The 21,501-nt window shown below is 38.5% G+C and overlaps 2 protein-coding genes across 11 annotated transcripts in view; one reads left to right on the top strand and one right to left on the bottom strand.

Annotated features, from left to right (window-relative positions):
- Positions 1-21,501, top strand: part of MCM9 (minichromosome maintenance 9 homologous recombination repair factor) — a 189,028-nt gene that overhangs the window by 13,294 nt on the left and 154,233 nt on the right. For 7 of the 9 annotated variants that reach the window (XR_012378549.1, XM_073893847.1, XM_073893844.1 and 4 more), the window contains exons 6-7: positions 4,149-4,274; positions 6,104-6,223. Coding sequence is in view for 8 of the 9 variants with exons in the window: in XM_073893847.1 (XP_073749948.1) it covers positions 4,149-4,274; positions 6,104-6,223 (246 nt within the window). In the remaining variant the exon portion in view is untranslated. Of the gene's footprint in view, positions 1-4,148; positions 4,275-6,103; positions 6,224-12,430; positions 13,317-20,056; positions 20,376-21,501 lie in introns of those variants that run through there. The other 2 variants (XM_073893845.1, XM_073893846.1) reach the window with 2 other exon arrangements.
- On the bottom strand, positions 6,069-21,210 carry ASF1A (anti-silencing function 1A histone chaperone). Of its 2 annotated transcripts, none has more exons than XM_025864896.2 (4): positions 21,085-21,210; positions 15,571-15,686; positions 11,162-11,338; positions 6,069-10,051 (listed from the first exon to the last, which is right to left on the bottom strand). In XM_025864896.2, the coding sequence occupies exons 1-4, from the start codon at positions 21,191-21,193 to the stop codon at positions 9,839-9,841; spliced, it is 615 nt and encodes a 204-aa protein (XP_025720681.1). In that variant the 5' UTR covers positions 21,194-21,210; the 3' UTR covers positions 6,069-9,838. The 2 variants fall into 2 exon arrangements, with proteins under 2 accessions (XP_025720681.1, XP_073749954.1); XM_073893853.1 differs by lacking the exon at positions 21,085-21,210 and adding an exon at positions 20,254-20,383.

Below are 21,501 nucleotides of genomic sequence, written 5' to 3'. Positions count from 1 at the left end.
AGTGGTAGCATTCGTCAGTACTTCTAGCTGCAGTTTCCTTTTGAAGAGCCCTTTTCTGATACAGTCTTTTCTATTTAGAGATCTTTGTGGAAAATCAAGGCTGGATTACAAGAAATTTTCCATTTCTATTATTTTAGACATCTCTCGTACTGCCAGTTTTCTCCCTTCTTTACCAATCAAATATATAATTCTTCCTTAAATAGACAAAATGTATCCTACTATGAAACCTCATCCTATGAAAGCCTTATTTCTTCTCTGATATACCTTAGATAATAAAGACAACTTCACACTATTTTAGCTAAAGATTTTTAAATATGCAGTCAGTACAAAAGAGATGAGAAAAAGATGCAAAAAATAAGCTTCGTCATTACAGCAAAAACTTTTGACTGTGGCAGTAAGATATGTAGACTAAAACATCATAGCCTTTGGGTTCATAGGGTATTTTTTATTTAAAAATTCCGAAGGTATAAAACACCAGTTAAATCTTCAAATGTCTATTTTCATTCTTCCTTGGAGGCATCTTCTGAGAAGAATAAACTGAAGCCAGTGATAGACTATTTCTAATAAACATCTCAAGTCTCATACATATTGATTACTTTATTCTTAAATACTGAAGTGGGGTGCCTGGGTGGCGCAGTCGCTTAAGTGTCCAACTCTTGGTTTCAGCTCAAGTTGTGTTCTTAGGGTCATGAGATCGAGTCCTGCATTGGGCTCTGCGCTCAGCATGGAGTCTGCTTGAGATTCTCTCTCCCTCTCCTTGTGCCCCTCCCGCTTATGAGGTGTCTCTCTCTCTCTCTCTCTCTCAAATAAAAATCTTTAAAAAAAAAAAAAAAATCAAATACTGAACTGGACAGATACAATTCACAAAATAAGGTTCTTGTTTGTCTAACTATAGGTAGTTTGCTTTTATTTTGTGTGATGAATTTTTATTTTTTTGCTTCTGCATATAGCACATATATGTAGTGGTTCCTGATCATTCTTTAATCTGTACAGAAGGAACTAAAGTTCTCTACATTGTGGCTTTATTAAGCAAGCCCTTTAAGAACATATATATTTTTAAATGAATTTTTGTATTTAAAATTGCTTCTTAGGGTCAGGTCCTCACAAAAATCTGTTAACTCTTCTTTGGACCACAGTCATTTCTTATTAATTGCAGTGCCACAGCTCAGCTCTTCCTGTAACAAAAGGAAGGGCATCATACAGTGTCCTAACCAGACCATGAGAAGTGCTTTGTGCTGGCAATTAAAGAGTATATTTTGTTTTAATTAGAAGGTTATGGGTGTGCAACTCATTTACTGGATACAAAGAAGTAAATATAATGACCTTGTAAGAAACATAGGAAGAAAAAGAAAATGAGGCAACATTTTTCTTTTTAGTCTGAATGGATTCTGCTTTCTTAGTTTCCCAAGTACACAGTACCAGTACATTATACTGTACCAATTCAAAGTGTATGTGTGCTAGTGAGGGAAATAAGGGAAGGGGTGGTGAAGGAGGGGAGCTGTATCCAGAAGGATGTCTTCATTTTACTAGTCTAAAGCCAGAGATTACTTCCTCCTCAGCTCTTGGAGGTTGATCTGCTTCATTAAGATCTGACACTGTGGGTACTGTCTAGAAGCTGAAGACTTTATTCCAGTCTGTAGTAATGTCTGGGATCCTCTGACCCTGGTGCTTGGATGCTGAATAGAAACCCCAGATGTAGGGATTGGGGTCTGTTGGGCCATCTGAACCCATTCTGGGATGACTCAGTTATCTTAGATCCAGGAAGTCCTCTTCATTGGGGTAACTGAAGGCCATGCCACAAGAGTGGGCTAATAGGCCATAGACACACTATTAACATGGTCTAGAATCAGAAATTTGGGAGGGAGGTAGGGTTGGGGGAGTATTCACTCTAATGCATTCTCTTGCATGATCTAGCCATAGGAGCATCTATTGTCATGATTCAAGGAACTTTAGACGACAAATTTAAGGGAATGGTTCTTCCCCTTTATTTTTCTCTGGTACTTCAGACCTGGCTTTAGATCTTTTGTGTTAACTACATTGTGAGGAAATCTTGAGATCAGAAATAAGCACAAGTAATACAGGTAATATAATAGCTTAACAGTTAAGTGTGTCAGGTATTATTTGTTCTGTGTGCTATACATTTATTAACTCCTTTGATCCTCAACAGTTCTACAAGATACCATTATCTTTACATTTTACAGATAAGAAAATAGAGGCAGAGAGGTTCAGAAACTTGCCCAAGCTCAGACGGGTAGTAAGTAATAGCACTGGGATGTGAATCCAGGCCTCTGGCCCCAGAGCCTGCGCTCTTTACCACTGGGATTATGTTTCCTGTAAGCACATCAGGCATGAGTCCACCTTTATTCAGCACAGCTGGCACGAAGTCTCCCGGGCCAGTTTGCCTACTCCAAAACCTGCCTGTTGGGGCTAGTCCTTCCTTCTTTGTATGTGTAAGTCTGGTCAGAACTTACCTACCTGCTATAGTGTCTTATTTGCTTAGATCCCAAACCTTTTTCGTCTTTTTTTCTCTGGGCTTTCTACTTCAGGAAAGGAAGAGATTCTCTCTGGCACTTAATGAACTGCCTTCTAGGATTTACTAATTCTTTTTTCTGATCCCCATTTTACTAAAAGATTTTTTCTTCACCATTTCTGCCATCCCAGGTCATATCACCCTACATTGCCATTGGATCAATTCTGTTCATTACAAAAAGTAGCCTTTGTGTATAAGGCCATAAATTCTGGAGGAAGCCCCTTTCCTTTCCCTTAATGCTTTGGCAGAAAAGCTTCTGGAACTGGAATAATCAGCTAAATATTTACACGATTATTTTCCTCCTCAAAAGAACTACCTCTGAAACATGAGCACAAACAACGGAAGCCCTGAAACACACAACAGTTGCCAGCAATGTAGACAGAGTACCATCACAGTAGTGAATTCCACATAAGTTAAGACAAGCTCAGGACAGGCTTGTTAGGATGTCATAGGTTCTAAGAGCCCCTGCTGGTTAATTAGGCCAGTGATCGAATGAAATACCTACTTTATATGTGGCATAGGCAGATTCTCAGATTTGGTGTTTTGCCATTTCTGAAAACAGAGACTCAGTGATATTCTCTTATTTAAAGCACATGATTGGGGCGCCTGGGTGGCTCAGTTGGTTAAGCGTCTGCCTTCGGCTCAGGTCATGATCCCCCGGGTCCTGGGGTCCTGGGATCGAGCCCTGCATCCAGCTCCCTGCTCAGCACAGAGCCTGCTTCTCCCTCTGCCTGCTGCTCCCCCTGCTTGTGCCACCCCCAACCCCGTCGAATAAATTTAAAAAATCTTAAAAAAAAAAAAAACACGTGATCAGGCTAAGCCTCTTGACTCTTCATTTCGGTTCAGGTCATGATCTCAGGGTCCTGGGATCAAGCCCCAAGTTGGGCTCCATGCTCAGCAGTGAGTCTGCTTGAGATTCTCTCTCTCCCTCTACCCCTCCTGCTCATGCTCTCTCTAAAATAAATAAATAAAATCTTAAAAAACAACAACACATCAGGAGAATCCAAGACTTCCAGATTGGACTGCTAGAATTATAGTTTATATTGATCTTTTTAATACTCTGATACCCTGGTAACATTATTCTACGTAAAACAGACTTTACCAAACTGTTCAGAGCAAATGCTGAACTGACTCACAGGGTAGATTATTTTACTTCTCTTATATCTCTGGAGAAGCTCCATGAACTACAAGTACCTCTTGTATTTATAGATTACTGGCTCCTGCAATCTGACTTACTTAGATCAAGCACCTTCATTTTATTTAGACAGTGGAGTAAAGTGCAGTGGTATTTTAAAGGGATAATGTTGGCTTAATGAGGGAATAAAAGAGATTCCTTTCTGTCCCTTGTAAAGTATGATAAATTTTTGGAAACTTAAGCAGGTATAAAAATAAAAAACAAGGAATAAAAAGCAGACTTTTCCTATATGGCATTAATAAGAGGAGTTTTAGGACCAAAACAGTTATTTACTCCTTTTCTCCTTTTAGGCATTTAGAAATGATCCTCTTGATCCAATTTAGATGGCAGAGTATATTTCTAGGAAGTTAGGATAAGAAGGGAACTTTCAGATAGGATTTCTTGAAAACTGTTGGTAACATCTGACCTTTCTGCCTTTTCTAGGAAGGAATGAAATATTGGCCAGCTTGTGCCCTCAAGTTTTTGGGATGTATCTAGTAAAGCTTGCTGTGGCCATGGTGCTGGCTGGTGGGATTCAAAGGACTGATGCTACAGGAACACGGGTCAGAGGTCAGTACCTACTTCAGACTTTTTGAGAAATGTTAATACACATAAGGTGAGAAGCTAGAATTCTTTCCTGAATAAAAATGACTTGTCGAGCTTTACTTTCTAACCATAATCTTTTCAAGCTGACAGCTGCCTAATATTTAGTCTGGCATCTGTGTATCAAAAAGTAATTTCTAGAATTCCAAAGACTAAAAGAAATATTAAGTTTTTTGATGAACATATATTTTTGCCCCAATCTGTAAGGGTGACATAAAATAAAACCTTTACATTTTGATTACTATGTTTTTCATTGGATCCCCAGTCTGTCTTCAAGAGGAAAAGATTAGAAATAGTGCTTTTTAAGGTCTCCAAGTCAGCATCTCTCCACCTGTGACTGTTAGTGTGTTTTTCTCAGACTGCTGCTCTCAGTCATCTGCCTGCTGATTCCCCTTCTGCTGGTAGGTAGCAGAAGTGCCATCTGCCATGAGGTGCTGCTGTAGGTCACACGTTCAAGCGAAGATTACTCTAAGTGCATAATTATGTTCAAATGGCAGAAAGCTCTTTTGCGGCTAACACGTTTAACTGACCTGAATCTGGCATAGCGTAGGTTTATTATGGCCCTTATATAGGCCACCTGAGGGTCATAATAACCAAAGACTAAAAGGACATTGTTATAAACAAGGCTGTTAATAAGATTTCTAAAACCATATGGTATGGTATAGAATAGTAAGTATAATAAAGTTTATATGTATTGTATGTTTTGATCACCTACTAATTGCAAGGCACTCTGCTAAATGTTGAGCTTAAGTAGGAGTTTCCTATTAACGTATTTAGGAAATACTTGAATATTACTGAATAAATTGATCAGTGAGATAATACATACCACAAGATACTCATATATTCGTTACATTTGAAAATAAGTACTTTAAGGTAGATATTTCATTAAATTACTAAAGTTTTCATAAAATGAAAAGGCCTTCATTTAACTATTACAATCGTAAGTGATTTGATACTTATAAAGCACTTATAAAGCACTGAACACTTAAAAATACTTGAATAAGAATGGAATAAAATATTTGTATGGCTTGTATGGAAAGATTTAATCAAGTAGTTTGGTATTTAAAAATAGATTAAGGGGTGCCTGGGTGGCTGAGTCGGTTAAGCGTCTGCCTTCGGCTCAGGTCATGATCCCGGGGTCCTGGGATCAAGCCCCGCATTGGGTTCCCTGCTCAGCAGAGAGCCTGCTTCTCCCTCTCTCTCTACCCCTCGCTGTTTGTGCTCTCTCTCTCAAATAAATAAACAAAATCTTTAAAAAAGGGGCGCCTGGGTTGCTCAGTCGTTAAGTGTCTGCTTTCAGCTCAGGTCTGGTCTGGGATAGAGCCCCGCATCGGGCTCCCTGCTCTGCGGGAAGCCTGCTTCTCCCTCTCCCACCCCCCTGCTTGTTTCCCTCTCTCGCTGTGTCTCTGTCAAATAAATAAATAAAATCTTTAAAAAAAAAAAAACAAATCTTTAAAAAAATAAAATAAAAATAGATTAAATAAAATCAGAAACTTCATAAGCCAAAAAGTTTTTAAATGTTAAACATACGCCTGAACATCTGGAAATAGCACAAAGTTTATTAATTTAGATTTTAAATGTCACATTCAGAAATCACTTAAAGATTGTTATTTATGATGATAGTTAACTTTTCTGAGGATATCTAGTTAAGTCTGTCCTTCAATGACCTTAAGTATATAGCAGAAACATAGAATATAAATTGTGTTGGCATTCCAAGTAGACCATTTTCTTCTTGATTAATTACACTTATTCATAGGTCTCTTCATAGAAATTTAAAACTTTATTAACTTTTTTAGGTGAATCTCATCTTTTATTGGTTGGGGATCCTGGCACAGGGAAATCTCAATTCCTCAAGTATGCAGCAAAGATTACACCACGCTCTGTGCTCACCACAGGAATTGGATCTACTAGTGCAGGTATTTTACATGACAATTTCAGTTAATTTAACTTTACTACAGATACTAGCACAATGTTTTTCTGATGAAAAAGTACCTAACATAGGATAAATTTCAAGCTAATTTTTGAGTTACTGGCAAAAATTGAAGAAAATATGTAGTACTTTTGTAGCTCTAAGAAAGTATATTAAAAGCTCCACTTTCACTTATTTTCCTAAAATTTATCCCATATATCTTTTTGCATCTTAGTTTTGAAAGATCCTATTTAATGTGGAAAAAGCATGTACCATCTGGCATTTTATGAAGACCTAGTAAACAGAATGTTGAGATAAATGGGAAAAAATCTCACTTTACCAAAGTAAATCGATGGTGTAGAGCTTGAGGCATTTTTGTGCTTATAAATCTCACGGCAACAGTAGCTCCTACTGAAAATTCTTAGGTAGAAAATTTGTCTTAGTATGTGGAAAGCATATTTTCATTGCACTGTGGAGCTTCATTCATACATTGTGATGATTCTTCAAGTACATTTAAAAGCCTTTGCAGATAGAATGTCAGGATTTGATTATAAAGTAACTTTAGGAAAATTTTTAGAAAACATGTCTTGATGCCATTTTGTATTTTTTACACTGTTTTGATTGGGAAAATATTTCTCCTGTACTTCTGTCTGTAACAGGCCTTTGGTTTCACCCATTTTACAAATGTTCTTTGCTACTTACTAAGGGAAGCCTGTGCTGAAATTTCTTATGAGAAACTTACACTATAAAACTTCTCACAAAGCAACAAATGCTGCATTAATGGTCCTACATAAGGAAAGGCCCATTCTAAGGGGCTCTCAGATTTTGAAATTTAGCTGAATAGTACATTAAGCATTGATAAGAAGGGGTTTGTGAATGGAGAGGTGTAGACAAGGTTCAGCATACTGGAAGGGTAGTAGGCAAGAATATATAAAGAACACTTTATGTGCATTTAAAAATTCTTATGACCCAGTGTTCTAGAGTTCTGTATAAAACAAAAGTGTTTGCCAAGTAATTATGTGGAATGTTTCCTAAGTTAATTTTATGGAGGGCCAAGAAATGAGTCCAGGCTATCTGATGGGCTACTAGTTATTTTGGAATATTTGGACAGTTTTCAAGTGAATGATTGCTGATTCACTACACTAGCACTTTTCCCTCTTTTTTTAATGCCAAGATCATAATCCAAATAGAAAAGACAGGTATGGGGAATATAAATTTTAGAATGATAGAAAAGTTATTGCTAAGTCTCATCTACTCAAAAGGCCAGACCAGCCTTTCTTCAAACTGTGTATCACAACCCCTAAGAGTGATAAATGTCAGTTCAGGGGGTCAAAATGAAATACAATAAAAGATACCAGAATATACTGCACACAATAAAGATGCACTATATGGGTGCATTTTCATGAAAATTAACATAAATACTTGTGTTGCAGGGTCATACTTTTTTTTTTTAATCAGGGATTACAGTAAAAAGTTTTGAAAATTCCTGCCATAGACTTTCTTGGTAAAATCAGAAACCCCAAATCTTAAAACCAAATGATAAGACCACATGGAAGCCTAAGGTTATAAATGAACAAATGCATGCATGCTCCTCAGATTTCCTCAGTGTTTCCTTAGCTCAACTGATATCCTCATTCCTCCAGCCTACTTGCTTCTCTCTTCTGTGGCATAAGCAATTGGTTCATGTTTATCTTTTCATGACATTTACTGTGATCAAAAAGGAGAAAAACTGTTCCAAACAATTTAGCTGTAATTCAGATAGTGTCTATAAATGAAGCTAAATGGGGAAAATAAAACCCCATGCTATAGCTTCTTAGCCCCTAATAGTTGAATTCTAAATCTTATATCATAAAAATTTAAGTAAGAGATGATTTAAAAACTAAGTCTTAACCTTTTGTGAAAATTAGCTGTTTACAAACTGATGTAAAAACCTAACCCTTGGTGTCAGTACAAATCAATCATTATAATTAGAATAAAAACTCAGCAGTAAATTGCTTTATCTGGCAATTTGGCTTATATATGCTTTATTTCTAACAAGCATATATCTTGTTCTTGTTATATTAATCACTGAGCTCTTTGTGGAAAAATTTTACTTTTATTTTCATTTTAATATTTTAACATTTTCCTTTAATTGCAATTAAACAAAAATGAAATTTTCTTCATATAGTTTTAACAGTTGGATGTATTTTATTTTTAAAATCTATGAACTAGTTAGTGGACGGTATTTTAATAATCTGGTATATTAAATTTCAAAGTTTAATATTTAGCAAAATTTGCTTCACAAATTCTTCTTTAGAATGACAGGAAATATATACAACTTAGAATCCATATTCAGACAAATGCCCTTTACCCTTCCTCAAAATAAAAGCTTTAAAAAGTGCAGTATAAAAGTTTTAGATATAAAGGCACTGCATAACTGCATCATATGGCTAATGTCTTGCTTAGCAGCAAGAGTAATGAGAATGTTCTACACTTAATTTAATGAAGCATAAGAAACTTTGAGGAAGGACCTAGCTCTCATCAAAGAAAAAGAACCTTTTGGCCCACTTAGTTAATGTATTCCTTTCCAAAATTGCTTTTAAAAAACTTATCTGGAAAGGCTATCTAAAATATGTGAACCACAAACATGCCTAATCTTATCCTGCATGAGTGTCAAGGAATATGGAGAAGAGTACCACATATATTTCCGAAATAGTGACTTATCTATTACGATAAAGCTAAATACACCTTCTGAAATCCAGTTTGTTTTTTTTCTTTTATAAATGCTGCCAACAACAGATGATCTACCAAGTCAGTTTTGAAGAGTTAAGGTCATAGTATTTTTATAAATCTCATGAATAGATCTAAGTCATTATAATATCCTATTCTTAAACTTAACGAGTTTATATCTGCTCTTGACATGTTGAATTCACTGGGTAAAAATGATATATTATGATTCAAGGAGTATTCTGATGTCCTAAACTGTTATGAAACAAAAACCATAGCCAAAGGACCTTAAGTTAAACAACCACATTTGTTATCTTAGAAACCAAACAATGTTGGCTAACATTCCATGTAATAGTAGCCATACTAATATGGTGGCCTAGAAAATCAGGTGGCCTAGAAAATTAGGTCCTAACGTTTGTGGTAGCATATAGTTGACTTCAAATCCTTTCTTTAAGGACATGACAAAAAAGAATGGAAATTTGCCCCTCACATTAAACCAAACTATTTATCACAGGAAGAAACATTTTAGTTGAAGTCGGAAGTTTGTTCTTCTGAAGGCCAGTAAAATAGTGGTCCAAAGATTATTGTCCAAAAGGCTAAGACAGCTTTACAACCTGGTCTAATGATTTATATTTTTCTTTATAAGTGCTTTAATTACATATAGAGGAGAAGAAAATAATATATTTTAATCAGATTAGTTTCAAAACAAAATAACACATTAGAGAAAAAAATTACTTAAAAATAGTTGTATTTATATTCCACAATTTGCTCAAATACTGGTTTTCTTATAAACTTTCTACAGGATGTTTTTAAACAAATTCTTCACATTGTGTCTTGACTATGTACTTACGGAATTTCAGGGAAATAGTTCTGTGTGTTTTTATAGCTTAATTTGTACTAAAGGGATGGCAGGTGGTCACATGCAGTCCATATGGGATTCTAACATGACATTTAGTGAGTTTTCTGATGTGGACCATCCCTTTGATGCTGAAGGTAATGCATCTGTTGAAAGAAGTGATTGTAGATTTGGATTACTGCTCTCTGCATCTTCCAGCTTTTCTGTGTTATCTTCCCAATTAATGTGGAATCTTGTAACTCTGGGATTAGATGCCAAAATGTTCCTTTGAAGCTAAAGGAAGAAGGAAATATATAAATAGACAGCTTTAAGAAAGTTAGATACCATATACAAATAGCTTAATAAAATGGTTCTTCATTTACAAAGGCATAAAATTAAGTAAAGCAACTTAAACATAACTAATACACAAGGACTAGGGCTACAGCAGAAAAATTATTTTAGCATAATGGAAAGGATATGGAGAATCTGAGGGAATTCATCCAGATCATTTACTAACCAACAAAATAACACCTCTATGCTTCTGTTTCCTAAAAGGGAGAGAATCTCTTCTTTTTTGAGGGTGAATTCTTCACAGGCTGCTTTATCGAACTAGCATGCTTGCTTTTTAGATTGATATGATGTCTCTTCAGTAATATTTTCAAAGAAAATAAAAATTTCCCCAAGTATAACCTCTCATTATTAGTGGTTTCCTATCTTTTAATCATTATGTTTCATTCTCAGAAATAGTATTCTAGTTTTTTGTTTGTTTGTTTTTTGCTATACAAGGTGCCATATAGGTAACTAATACATTGAGTCATGGGAAGGTCCCATACCAGGATTAAATATTCCAGCCTATCAGAAAGAACATTCCATTCTACTCCCCATGTAATTTTTCTTGCATGATCGGGCAGATGGAGTGTTGTGTTCAGTCTCACATAAGTCACCAGTTATTAAGCTGTTACAGGTTCCAATGAAAAATCATAAAATAGTAAGTATTTCTGAGAATCTGTATTTCTGAAGCAAAAGTTTCAGCTTCTCACTCAGAAGCTGTTTTCTATAACCAGAAATACTTAAGACCTTTGGTTTAATCTTTAATACATATGATGTATGGGAAATGCCATAGAGAAAGTTGTAAACAACTATCTGTTTCTTACAGGAGGCACTTTCAACTTTCTAAACCATCAGAAACTCTGAAGGTGCCTGACCAACATTAATTACTAATGATTCATCAGGAGGTAGGGTCTGAGGTCAAGGATGGGAATGGAATGGTTAGTTTGCCCAGTTTGCACAAGGACCTCAAATTTATTTTGTCTCCAAGCTATTTTCATAATATACTATACAATGGCATCTACTTAAAAAAAAAGTAGAGTAAAAGTAATGAAAAAGGAATAGTCAGAACATTACCTTAGAAAAGTCTGGTTTTACTGGCGGATTTTCTCTTAGTTCTGTCTCGGTATATTCATTATTTACATAATAGCCAACTCTAATAAATTCTTGACCTCGATAGGTGCATGTAATTAGCACAACTGTTACACCTACTGCATCTGCATCTGGAATGAGTCCTGGATTAGGTGCATCAGCCTAGAATAATTTAAAAAGAAAAGAAACACATCACAAAAGGCTGTTAACTGCAAGCAAGACTGGAGTTTTGGTTACCTTGAGCACCCTCAGTTAAGGGCAGAGCAACAAAAACTTGGAAATCATACTGGGAAGGCAAATGCTCATTTTTGAGACTGACTTATAGTCAGAAAATATAGTTCGATTATTTTTCCACAGTATACCTAATTATTCTGGGCACCTGAAAACTTCATACTTTTATAGGAAGATAAATCTAGCCAGACTGTGTGGTAGTTCATGAGGGATTAAGCCAATAGTCTAATTGATTCCACTCATAATTTCCAAACCTAAATTAGTAAATATTCAATGATCTCCACACAGCCTGTTGGCAGCAAATATTTACTATACTAGTTTCTTTCTTATACTCGGGACACATTCTCACACCCAATCTCCCACTCTGCACAGATATTCTAATAGTACTCTAATGGAATAGAAATAGCTCTACAGCAGATTTTCAAAAATATTAATCATTTATTGTGAATGACTTTGATAGGCACTAAAATATAGTGTACTACTTAAACCACACATACTATGGAAATACAATGAAGGTAAAAGATTGGCTTTAAGAAGATATACTTAATGATGCTGTTTTGAATCAGGCCACTGAATCTTGAGGAATGCTGAAGGTGAAGCAAGCGAGCTAGAGAAGGCTAACAGCCTGAGCAAAGGCTAGGGTCCTGTCCATGGCAGTGTGAGAGGCAGTAAGGAGACTAGTTGGAAGGAGTCATGGGCTGATGGGCAGTGACAGTGAGGCATCTGAGTGTGACCTGAGGCAGCCATTCTGAGTGGTGAATGGATGAAGCTCATCCCAGCAGATTAGCTTACTCTTGCCAGGACACTAAAGAACATCCCTGGGCCTGGGTGAACACTTCAGCCGGTGCCATGGCTTGGGAACACCCCTGGCTGACATTCTCAATCAGGCCATTATCATCAGAGACTAATGCTTATTGTGTACCTACTACATGCAGATGACAGAAAGGCAGAGTATGTATCTAGTCCAAAACATCGACCTAAGCTAAAAATTTCCATACCCTCTTCCCTAACTCCCATATCCAGCCAGTGCCAACATTTCTCATCTCTGAAGACTCAGATCGTGTCTTCATCTCTTACCTGGAATACTGCTGAAACTTTCTAACTGGAATCCCCCAGCTCACTTGCTATTTGCGCTACTGCCAGCATTAGCTAGGCAAAGATCCATTCCTATTCCTTAACCAGCTTTAAGAACTCCAGATTACTCCCATCTCTGAAATAAAAATCTGTTCTTTCATTAATAAGCCCCTTCACAATTTGTCTTCAACCATTCACACTCCCTTTAATGCTACACCTCTTACTTTTGTTCTAGGATTAGACAGAATTCTTTAAAATGCAGCGGTAATCTTTCATGCCTCTGTGCCTTGCATATACTATTCTCTTGGTCTGCAAGATTCTTCCCTAACACCCTAAAAAATTTATCTTTCTAAATTTCATGAAATGTATCCTTAGTGAAGCCCTTTCTTAAGTAGGCTCCATGTCCAGTGTAGAGCCCAACACGGGGCTTGAACTCAAAATCCTGAGATCAAGACCTGAGCTGAGATCGAGGCAGACACTTAACCAACTGAGTCACCCAGGTGACCCCAGTGAACCCCTTTCTGATTCAGAAGGTAGAATAATACTCCATTTTTGCACTTAAAATTACTTGACACACATCCTCTACTAATCTATGTCCAATAATCTAAGTATGTTTACTCTTCAGTCTTCCCTGGGATTCTAAGCTTTTTCCTGGGCAAAAGTTCTACCCAGTTCATTTGTATAATCTCATGTCTGGCACAGCTCTGGGCACAGAGTATATATTTAGTATTTTGAAATTCATTTGTAACTCAATTCCTGACATGAAGTAATTTGACCAATTGGAAAGAGATCAGCAGGGGGACGGAGGGCCTGTCCTGAGAATATGTTATTTGTCTTATAGATCCTGTACACCTCTCTCCCCGCAAAGGGGTCAGGTTATTTCCAGGTTACCCAAAGAGATTCTAATGTCCTGGAAATGAGTGGAGAATGGGAAACAGAGGTAGTTCAGTACTGCTATGGAGATCTTCCCCCCCATAGTGCTTCCCATCCCCTCAGTAGATTGGTTCTAGCCATGTTTGTTTTTTAAAATTTGTTTGCCAAAGGATTCAACTTGAGCAAATTCACATTCAAGTAGAAAAATCCACAGGTCTCTCAGATCACTTAGGATGAAGTGATAGGTAGAGATTTTTAACTTCAACCAGCAGTACTAGGCAGATGTCTGTGGACATCTTCCTGTTAGTCTTTGCCTAGCATATTTATTCATGGCAATTTGTTTAAAGTACAAAACAAAAACTGTATTTTAGTCTCTTTGTGGATAATGGTGAATTTTGTAAGATGTACAGGCTGACCATCTGATTTAAATCGCGTGGTGCATTCTCTGTCCTTCTTGGCAACACAAACAGTTATACCAAGGTAAAACTACTGGAAAATCACTAGACGGAAATATTTTTGAATAAATTATTCACTCTAAGCCAAAAACTTTAGAGTGTTCTTAACAACGTAAACACACAGAAAAGACATTTAAGGGTTTGTTTCAAAGCCAAGGGATTCATTTGCAGGTTTTACAGTAGCATAGGTATCTCGCTACATGTCAATCCATGTTTCTTGCCACATCATGAATTATCATCAGTGTAGTATGGGTTTTCCAAGCTTGTTGGTCAAAGCAAATACTGCTTCTTTTATGTAACAATTTCAAGAACTTAATAAAAATTTAGTTCTAATAGAAGTAGGGCGCTATTTGTCAATGATAGCACTTAACTGCTTTATTCCTCATTTAATCCTCATAACATTCTGATGAGGTAGGATATTATCCATATTTTATAGACGACTAGTGTGACTAAGGGAGGCTAGGGAGCCTGTCTAAAGTCACACGTGTCTAATAAGCAACAGAGCCAGGATCTGAAGCAGGTCTATAAGTGCAGTGCTTCCCTCTACACATTCTCTGGTACCCACATCTTTCACCAAGGTTATACACTCACATAATTCAGATCAACAGCACTTTTAATGAGTAGATTTGAATATATTTGAGCTTTTCTTAACCATTTGTTGAAACATAGGAAATTATTTGTTGGTTTTTAATAAAAAGCACTAAGGCTAGGAGACCAAGATTCTGAAATCTGTGTTCAGGAGAAGGGACGATGGGTAGCAACTTTAAACATACCATATGTTTATAACTCTTGGCCCATATCTGATGGGATTAGCTGACCAACAGTATTCATTTAAATTGGTCCCATCCGTGAAATGAGAAAAAACGGGAGAGCAGGGATAGGAAGAGTTAATTTTCTTTCTGGATGAAGTCTTTTCAGTAGGTTCTACTTAACTAATGGGGACTCTGTTGTATAGAAATACTTGTAACAAAATTAATAGTTTTTTGTTGTTTTTTTAAACCTGTGGCTACTCTTTGGGCTACTTATAAATATCTCCCTCTAATAAGCATGGATAATTGAGAAGTGACTGAACAGCTTTATACAACAATTTAACATGGATTGAAAGAAGTAACACTTTAAATACAGAAGACAGTGTCTAAAACCTTGGCACAGACCCAAATACTGTCAGTGATATCTGAGGAACATAATTTGTATTAGAATTTCCTCTAACAAATAATAAACAGGGCAGTAGATTTGTAACAGTAATCCTCTATGTGTAGATTAGATGCTTTAGTAAACCACTGGACCTTAAGTCCAACAATTCAAGTTTATGCAGTAGATCTCTATCTAGCAGCATACTTATTAACCTAGCTCAATTACTGATTATGCTGAAATAAAGCTGTTATTTTCGTGATCATTACTCCTAATGGACGAGACCATAAACTGAAGATGCATATAATTAACTAAGTCAGTTAGTAGTATGCACTGAATCCCTGTATTGGGCTGCTTGACAGTCACCCTGAAAGTCTGATACTGTAGGACTATTCACAGGAAGAGCCCCAAATTCACTACCATGTGTGCCATGACACTGGAAGCTTTACCGTGTGCTGTGCAAACTCTGGAGTAAACCTCACGTTAACATCTCACAGCACACAACAGAAGCAGATAAAAAGTGAATACAGCAGAAGCAGAGTGACTTAACCCAAGAGGAAATGGATAAGAACCATGAGATAATAGTTTAGAAACATATTTGGCATACATATTTACCAATAATCATCTTACCTGAAATACAAACATATGCCTTCCTGCGGGAACAGGGCCCACTAAAACAGAGTCTAAAACTTGGTCGTATTCTTCACTTTCTGCAGAGCCCACATAGATAATTTTCCATTCCAAGTCTAGGGTTAAAAACCAAAACATTATTTCATATTCAGTAATTACAAATATCAAAGACCCTTTTAATGTCCACTTAAGCCATTTATTGGCTGCTAAAATTGGCTTCTCATGGCAGAAAATCCAGAAAGACACTGAATTGCTCCTTATTAAATTCTTATATTCCTTACCAGAGTTTCTCAAAATGTTCTTTTGTGAAACACTAGTCGCTGGGCAGGGCTCCTCACAAACAAAACAACATGGCCAAAAACTTGGGAAATGCTACAACCTTGTCTTGAGGATTCATAAAGCACACTGGCAGAGTAAGTGTTCTGAGACTTCTTCAGTAAAGAACACCAGTAACATAAATCCAGCATTTGCCATTTGTTCGGCCTATGGAATCCCTCCCCTTTTTTATATATGTCATCTTTTAACAAGCTACTAACACTAAGCACACTTTGGAAGGGCTACCCCATATTACATTGCACAGATCCAAATTATCAAAGAGCTCCAAAGTGGGGAAAATCATTATTAGCAAACTTCCCTTGTGGCTCAGAAGTTTAAGAGGCTTCACCTCATCAACTGTCAAATTATTTGTAGTCGGGTAACTTTTCTTCATGGCACCTCTTCATGTCATAGGTGAGGAAACCAAGGATCCTTATAACCACTTGATACAGGAGTATAGGTGGTGGGAACAGGCATGAGGAGGAATAAGATACATTAAAGTGCAACTCAAGACATTCTATACAATTGTTAAATATAATTCAGCTTTTATTGAGTACCTTTTATAGAACGCTCTGCTACAAGAACCCAGAGGTAAGTAAAACAACTGCTCTTTCAAAGGAGCCACCTCCTCTTATAGTAGGGGGAGGAAGACAACTGCAAATCACCTCTGAGACCTTCTGGTGCTCCTATGGTGCTTAGCACTGTATGGCCTGCCTCTTGGATTCACTACACCGAGGCTACGGCAGCACTCCCAGAGGGGTGTTTCTAGGTCACGCATTGAGAATCTACTTAGTGCTGCCATGGTATTGCCATTTTTGTGTGATTGTGTATTTGTGTTCCCTAAATAGACAAGAGAAATAGTATAGGTACTACTTATTCATACTGTATGATAAACTGCAATTTATGGAAAAGAAAAGCTCCTTTAGTTTTATTCTCTAAGTCAGCAGTCATTTTCTGAGGACCTGTTATGTATTTCATGGCTCTGTCCTAGACCACTTACATTTCCATCTTCTAGCACATTTCCAGATGCAAGGTGTCCCTGCATCTGACATCTCATGAGATCTTTTATTTGTTGATGAAGATTAAAAGAGGAAAGAAGCAATATGAATATCTAGTTAGAAGGAATAGCAAGTATCTGGAAGTAGGAGCATGCTTAGCTTGCTCAAGAAAAAGCAAGGAGGCCAGGGCTGGTGCAAACTGAATAAAGGGGGAAATAACTGACCATTAGATTGGGTCAGTTAGGGGCATGGCCAGATTATGCAAAGTTTTAAAGGCCATCATTAAAGACTTCTGACTTTTATACTGAGTGGCAATGGAACCCACTGGGAGGGTTCTGATTGGAAGGGTAACATGATCCAGCTTTCATTTTAGAAGGATCATTTTGGATCCTGTGTTCAGTATGGACTGTAAGACGGTGAGGGAAGAAACAGGTGGATATTTTAACAACTGAGGCAAGAACTGATGGTAGCTCTGACCACATGTAGCCATGAGGATGAGAAGCAGTCACACTCTGGATGAATCTTGAGGATAAAGGCAGCAAGCGTCACCTTTTTTGCAAGAGGCAGGGGATGAAAACAACCAGGAATTAGTTTTGGACAAGTCTGAGATATCTACTAGATAGGTATCAATGACATAGGAAACCCAAAGCTAAGAGGAGAAACAAGACAGGAGTGGAAAACCTACTAAAACTAGCCAAGTGAGGGTAAGTCTGGTAATTGTTACATGCAGTTTTCATATTTTGTGCATTTGTACCAATACATATAGTGCTCTTGGCCTCCTAACTGGTATAAGGCATTTGTGGTCTGGCATAGGAACATAGTCAGGAGTTATAAAATACCTACTATGTGCTGGGCATTGGTCTTGCCAACTTCACACCTGTTATTTAAATCTCAGCAGCTTTATCATACAGATTTAATTATATTATGCAAACAAAAAAGCTGAGGCCCCAGGAGGCTAAGTAATCTACCCAAATTCACACAGCTAGCAAACCGAAGAATCAGAACCCAAGTTATGTTTCTGCAACTCCAAAGCCTGGGCTCTTTCCAAAACCTAAACGAGGAAGAGAATTCTTCTGTTTCTGGCTCTCGAATAGTGGAATTAAGGAACTTAATTGTGTGTGTGTAGAGGCGGGGGGGAAGATGGGTGAAGAGAGAGGCTGTGGAAAGATAATCTGCCCTTAAGGAGCACGGGCTGTAACTCAGTGAACACCTGTACCTTAATTTTTATGCTAATGGAATCCTTGCTGTAGCTACTGAGTTTAAAATGCTCAGTAACTTATTTATAAATGAGCATCAGTTTTATTCCTATAAACTCTGCTTTCATTCCTCTGTCCCCTGTATTCAGAGGAGGAGAAGGGACAGAATCAGATGCACAGGTTATCTGTTGGAGTTTATTCATTTATTTAAAAAGTTAACTAATTGTTTCATTTAATCGTGGTAACCCCAGTCTCCAAGTATCCACAGTTATGGTTAGGAGTGAGGGAAGTCACCAAGGGAATTTTAAACTAATTACCCTACTTGGGAAGATCTGTGGTTAGTGTAAAGTATGTAATCTTTGGGAATTAGAACAGGCCTGAAGTTTAAAAGCATGAAATACCACGCTCAATTCTGGTACATTGTAAGGGTTCAACTGACAGTAGCTTATAATTATTGATATTGACCAACTTAAAAAAAAAATGGCTCCATTCTGTTAGAGAAACAAAGAATCAGCAGTCTACAGAGGGCATAAGATTAGCAGGAAGGTCAATCAAAACTTGTACAAGCTTGGGAACCATCAGATCAAACACATCCTGAGTCTCTTATCAAGTTTAAGTATGAAAAATGGTGGCCAACCTCTGGCTTGGGACTTAAGACAAAATTAGGAAGTGAAAATTTCTCTTAATATTCTGTAAAGAATTGTAATATAAAAGTATGGAACTTGTAAGAAGCTTTTGCTAAATAAACTCAATTTCCTTAATCCACATAGCCTCTAGGTGGAGTACACAAGCATGGCACCTTTTTGAAAGATTCCTTTGCAGCTTCAGTATGACTCAGCTTAAACTCTTTGGAAAAATGCTAAATAACCAGTATAAGTGCCCTAGAAAGAGGAGTACAAGTGGAAGTAAATGTATTGTTGATACTAGTATCATAAAAACTCTGACGTGATTCAGTCGAGTTCTGAATAGATGCCAGTTAAAAATGGAATATAATTCTGCTTCCATGAATGGTGGGTTTCAACCATCCAATGTCAAAGCCTTGTAACATCCTGAGTCATCTATCATCCTTGTCCTAAAACTGGCTCTTAAAATGGAAAGTCTCCCTTGGGAAATACTTACATTTGAAGAACTTCTAAAGCTTAAAACATATAGTACATCGGAATGGACTGATCAATGGTTTCTTTTGCGTTTGCCCATTTTTATATGCAACTGGCAATAAAAAGGAAAACTTACTGTTGGGTATGAAAAATTGGCCTGATATGCTGAAATGATTATAGTAGTACTCTGGGAAAGTAATCAAATGGCTTCAGTGTAATAAAAAAAATCCCCTTTAATTTTATTATCAGTGGCCTATTAGAAATTAGTTTAATAAATGAATTGCCTTTCAAATGTGACCTACATATAATATATGCACATATGCTTTATGTATGCATTAATACTTATTGGATGAGCAAAGATTAAAGTGTTAATTATAATTACAGGAGATGGTGGAAGGCATTTGAGTACAGAGAACTGTTACTTTCTATATGTATGTACAGCTTTTAAAAAGTTTATTCCAATGAGCATGTATTGCTTTTATAATTTGAAAACACCCTACATAAAATACATTTTGTGGAGATTAAAAACTTTTTAAATGAAATGCTTTGTATACCATGGTTAGCATAATTTTAAATGCATCTTTGTTAAATATACTTGTAAGTTCAAATAAGTATGTCCCCTATTTAACTGTAAAATTAGCATTAATGAAATTAAATTTTTTCTCAAATTTTGAAAGGGAAGCACTGGATTATTTTAATAAAATCTAAGAGCAAAGATGAAAACCTTGGCAAGTTTTAGCTTTCTAAATTTATTACTGCACATAATAAAACTATCTTTGGAGACCTTAAAACGAACTTAGAAAAAATTGTAAAAATTTTTGCATTGCTATCAGGACATTACCTTTTATTTCTTAATCCACATTGGTTGTTTTATGCTCAGGGTGTTTGGATGTGGAGTTATTTTAATTAGATTTCAACACGTTCTTGAAGAAAAGTCTCTCGGACCACTAAGAAGCCAGTGATTAACTCCTGGAAATTATTTCAGCGTTTTACTTATTTCTGCTCTTGGGTTAAATGTAACTTTTTAGCTTAGCAATAGGTCTCTTCCTGAGAGAGAGGAGAGGTTTCCGTCCTTACCGAACAGGAGTCCACGCCAGTCCGGGCGAGCCTGCGCGCCAGCATCCCCGGGCGCCCGGAGCATCCCGGGCGCCGGCTGGGGAGTGCCGCGGGGGAGCACCCGCCGTCCCCGGGGAGCGCCGGCGCCCGGCCCGCGGCGCGGAGGGGCCGAGCCTGCGCCCGCCTCCCCCGCTGGTTGGTCCAAGGAGCCAGAAATCAGCGCGAGGACAGCCTCGCTCTCCTCCCCGGAGCGGCCGGGCACGACCACCCCAGAGAGTAAGGCAACTCCAGCATAAGCTCTAAAAATGGATTTGCCTCTCGCTCGGGGGCAGAAGGTGGGCAGGCGGGGCGCCGTGTTCGTCACCCGCGGCGCGGAGAGGAGGCGTCGTGACGCCGGGGTCGGTGGCCCAATTCTCTACTCTTGGTAAGATGGCTCCGCTGCTAACTCGCCGGCGCGACCACACACATGCCTCTCCCTTCCCAACCTCTGTGCCCGGGCCGCGGAGGCCATTCTCGGCGCGGGGCCAGTCCGGCGCGACCCCCGGCCGGCGCCGCGGGCTCGAGTGCGGGTCTCGCGAACCGCCCGCCCGCCAGACAAAGCTGACAACATGGCTACCTCCGCTCGAACAAGTTCCTCGCAAGTTGAGCCACGGCAGGCGCCCCGGCTGCGGCCGAACGCCGCGCGCGCCTCGGCGGCCGTCGTACATCAACTTCAAGTTTCCCTCCGCAGAGCCGAGCCCGCCGCCCGTCCGGCGCCGAGCACCGGCCGCCCGCGCGAGGCCGGGCCCGGGAAACTTTCAACGTCTGCAGCCCGCAACTGACAGCCCGGCGGCGGGCGGGCGACCGACTCACCTTCAGACAGGTCCTCGATGCACTCGAAGGTGATCTCGAACTGGAACGGGTTGTAGAAAGGAGAAGGGTTATCCAGCACCACTACATTGTTCACCTGAACCTTTGCCATATTTTGAAAAAAACACAAACAATGGGAACGGGGGCTTGTTGTGGCACAATAAAGTCCAGCGCGCGGCCGCTCGGGAGAGCGCAGACCCCCGCCCCGGCGCCTGCCCGACGTCGTGCAGCGGCGACTTGAGAAACTTTTTTTTCCTCTTTTTATTTACACGGGAACACTCCACAGTGTTTTGCTGCTTTCCTATTTCACTAAACTACAGCCCATTCTGCTCTGATAACTAGCAGCGTTGCCCGCGATTGGCTGCACCCGAGCTCTGACCCTCCTCCTCCAGCGAGGGCCTCGGCGGCGAGCAAGATGGG

The sequence above is a fragment of the Callorhinus ursinus genome, unplaced genomic scaffold (genome assembly GCF_003265705.2).
Source record: "Callorhinus ursinus isolate GAN/ISIS: 27379988/994484 unplaced genomic scaffold, GSC_fseal_2.0 scaffold6, whole genome shotgun sequence".
NCBI classification, from domain to species: Eukaryota; Metazoa; Chordata; class Mammalia; order Carnivora; family Otariidae; genus Callorhinus; species Callorhinus ursinus.
The sequence above is the reverse complement of the archived record's forward strand: the minus strand, read 5'-3'. Positions and strand labels throughout refer to the sequence as shown.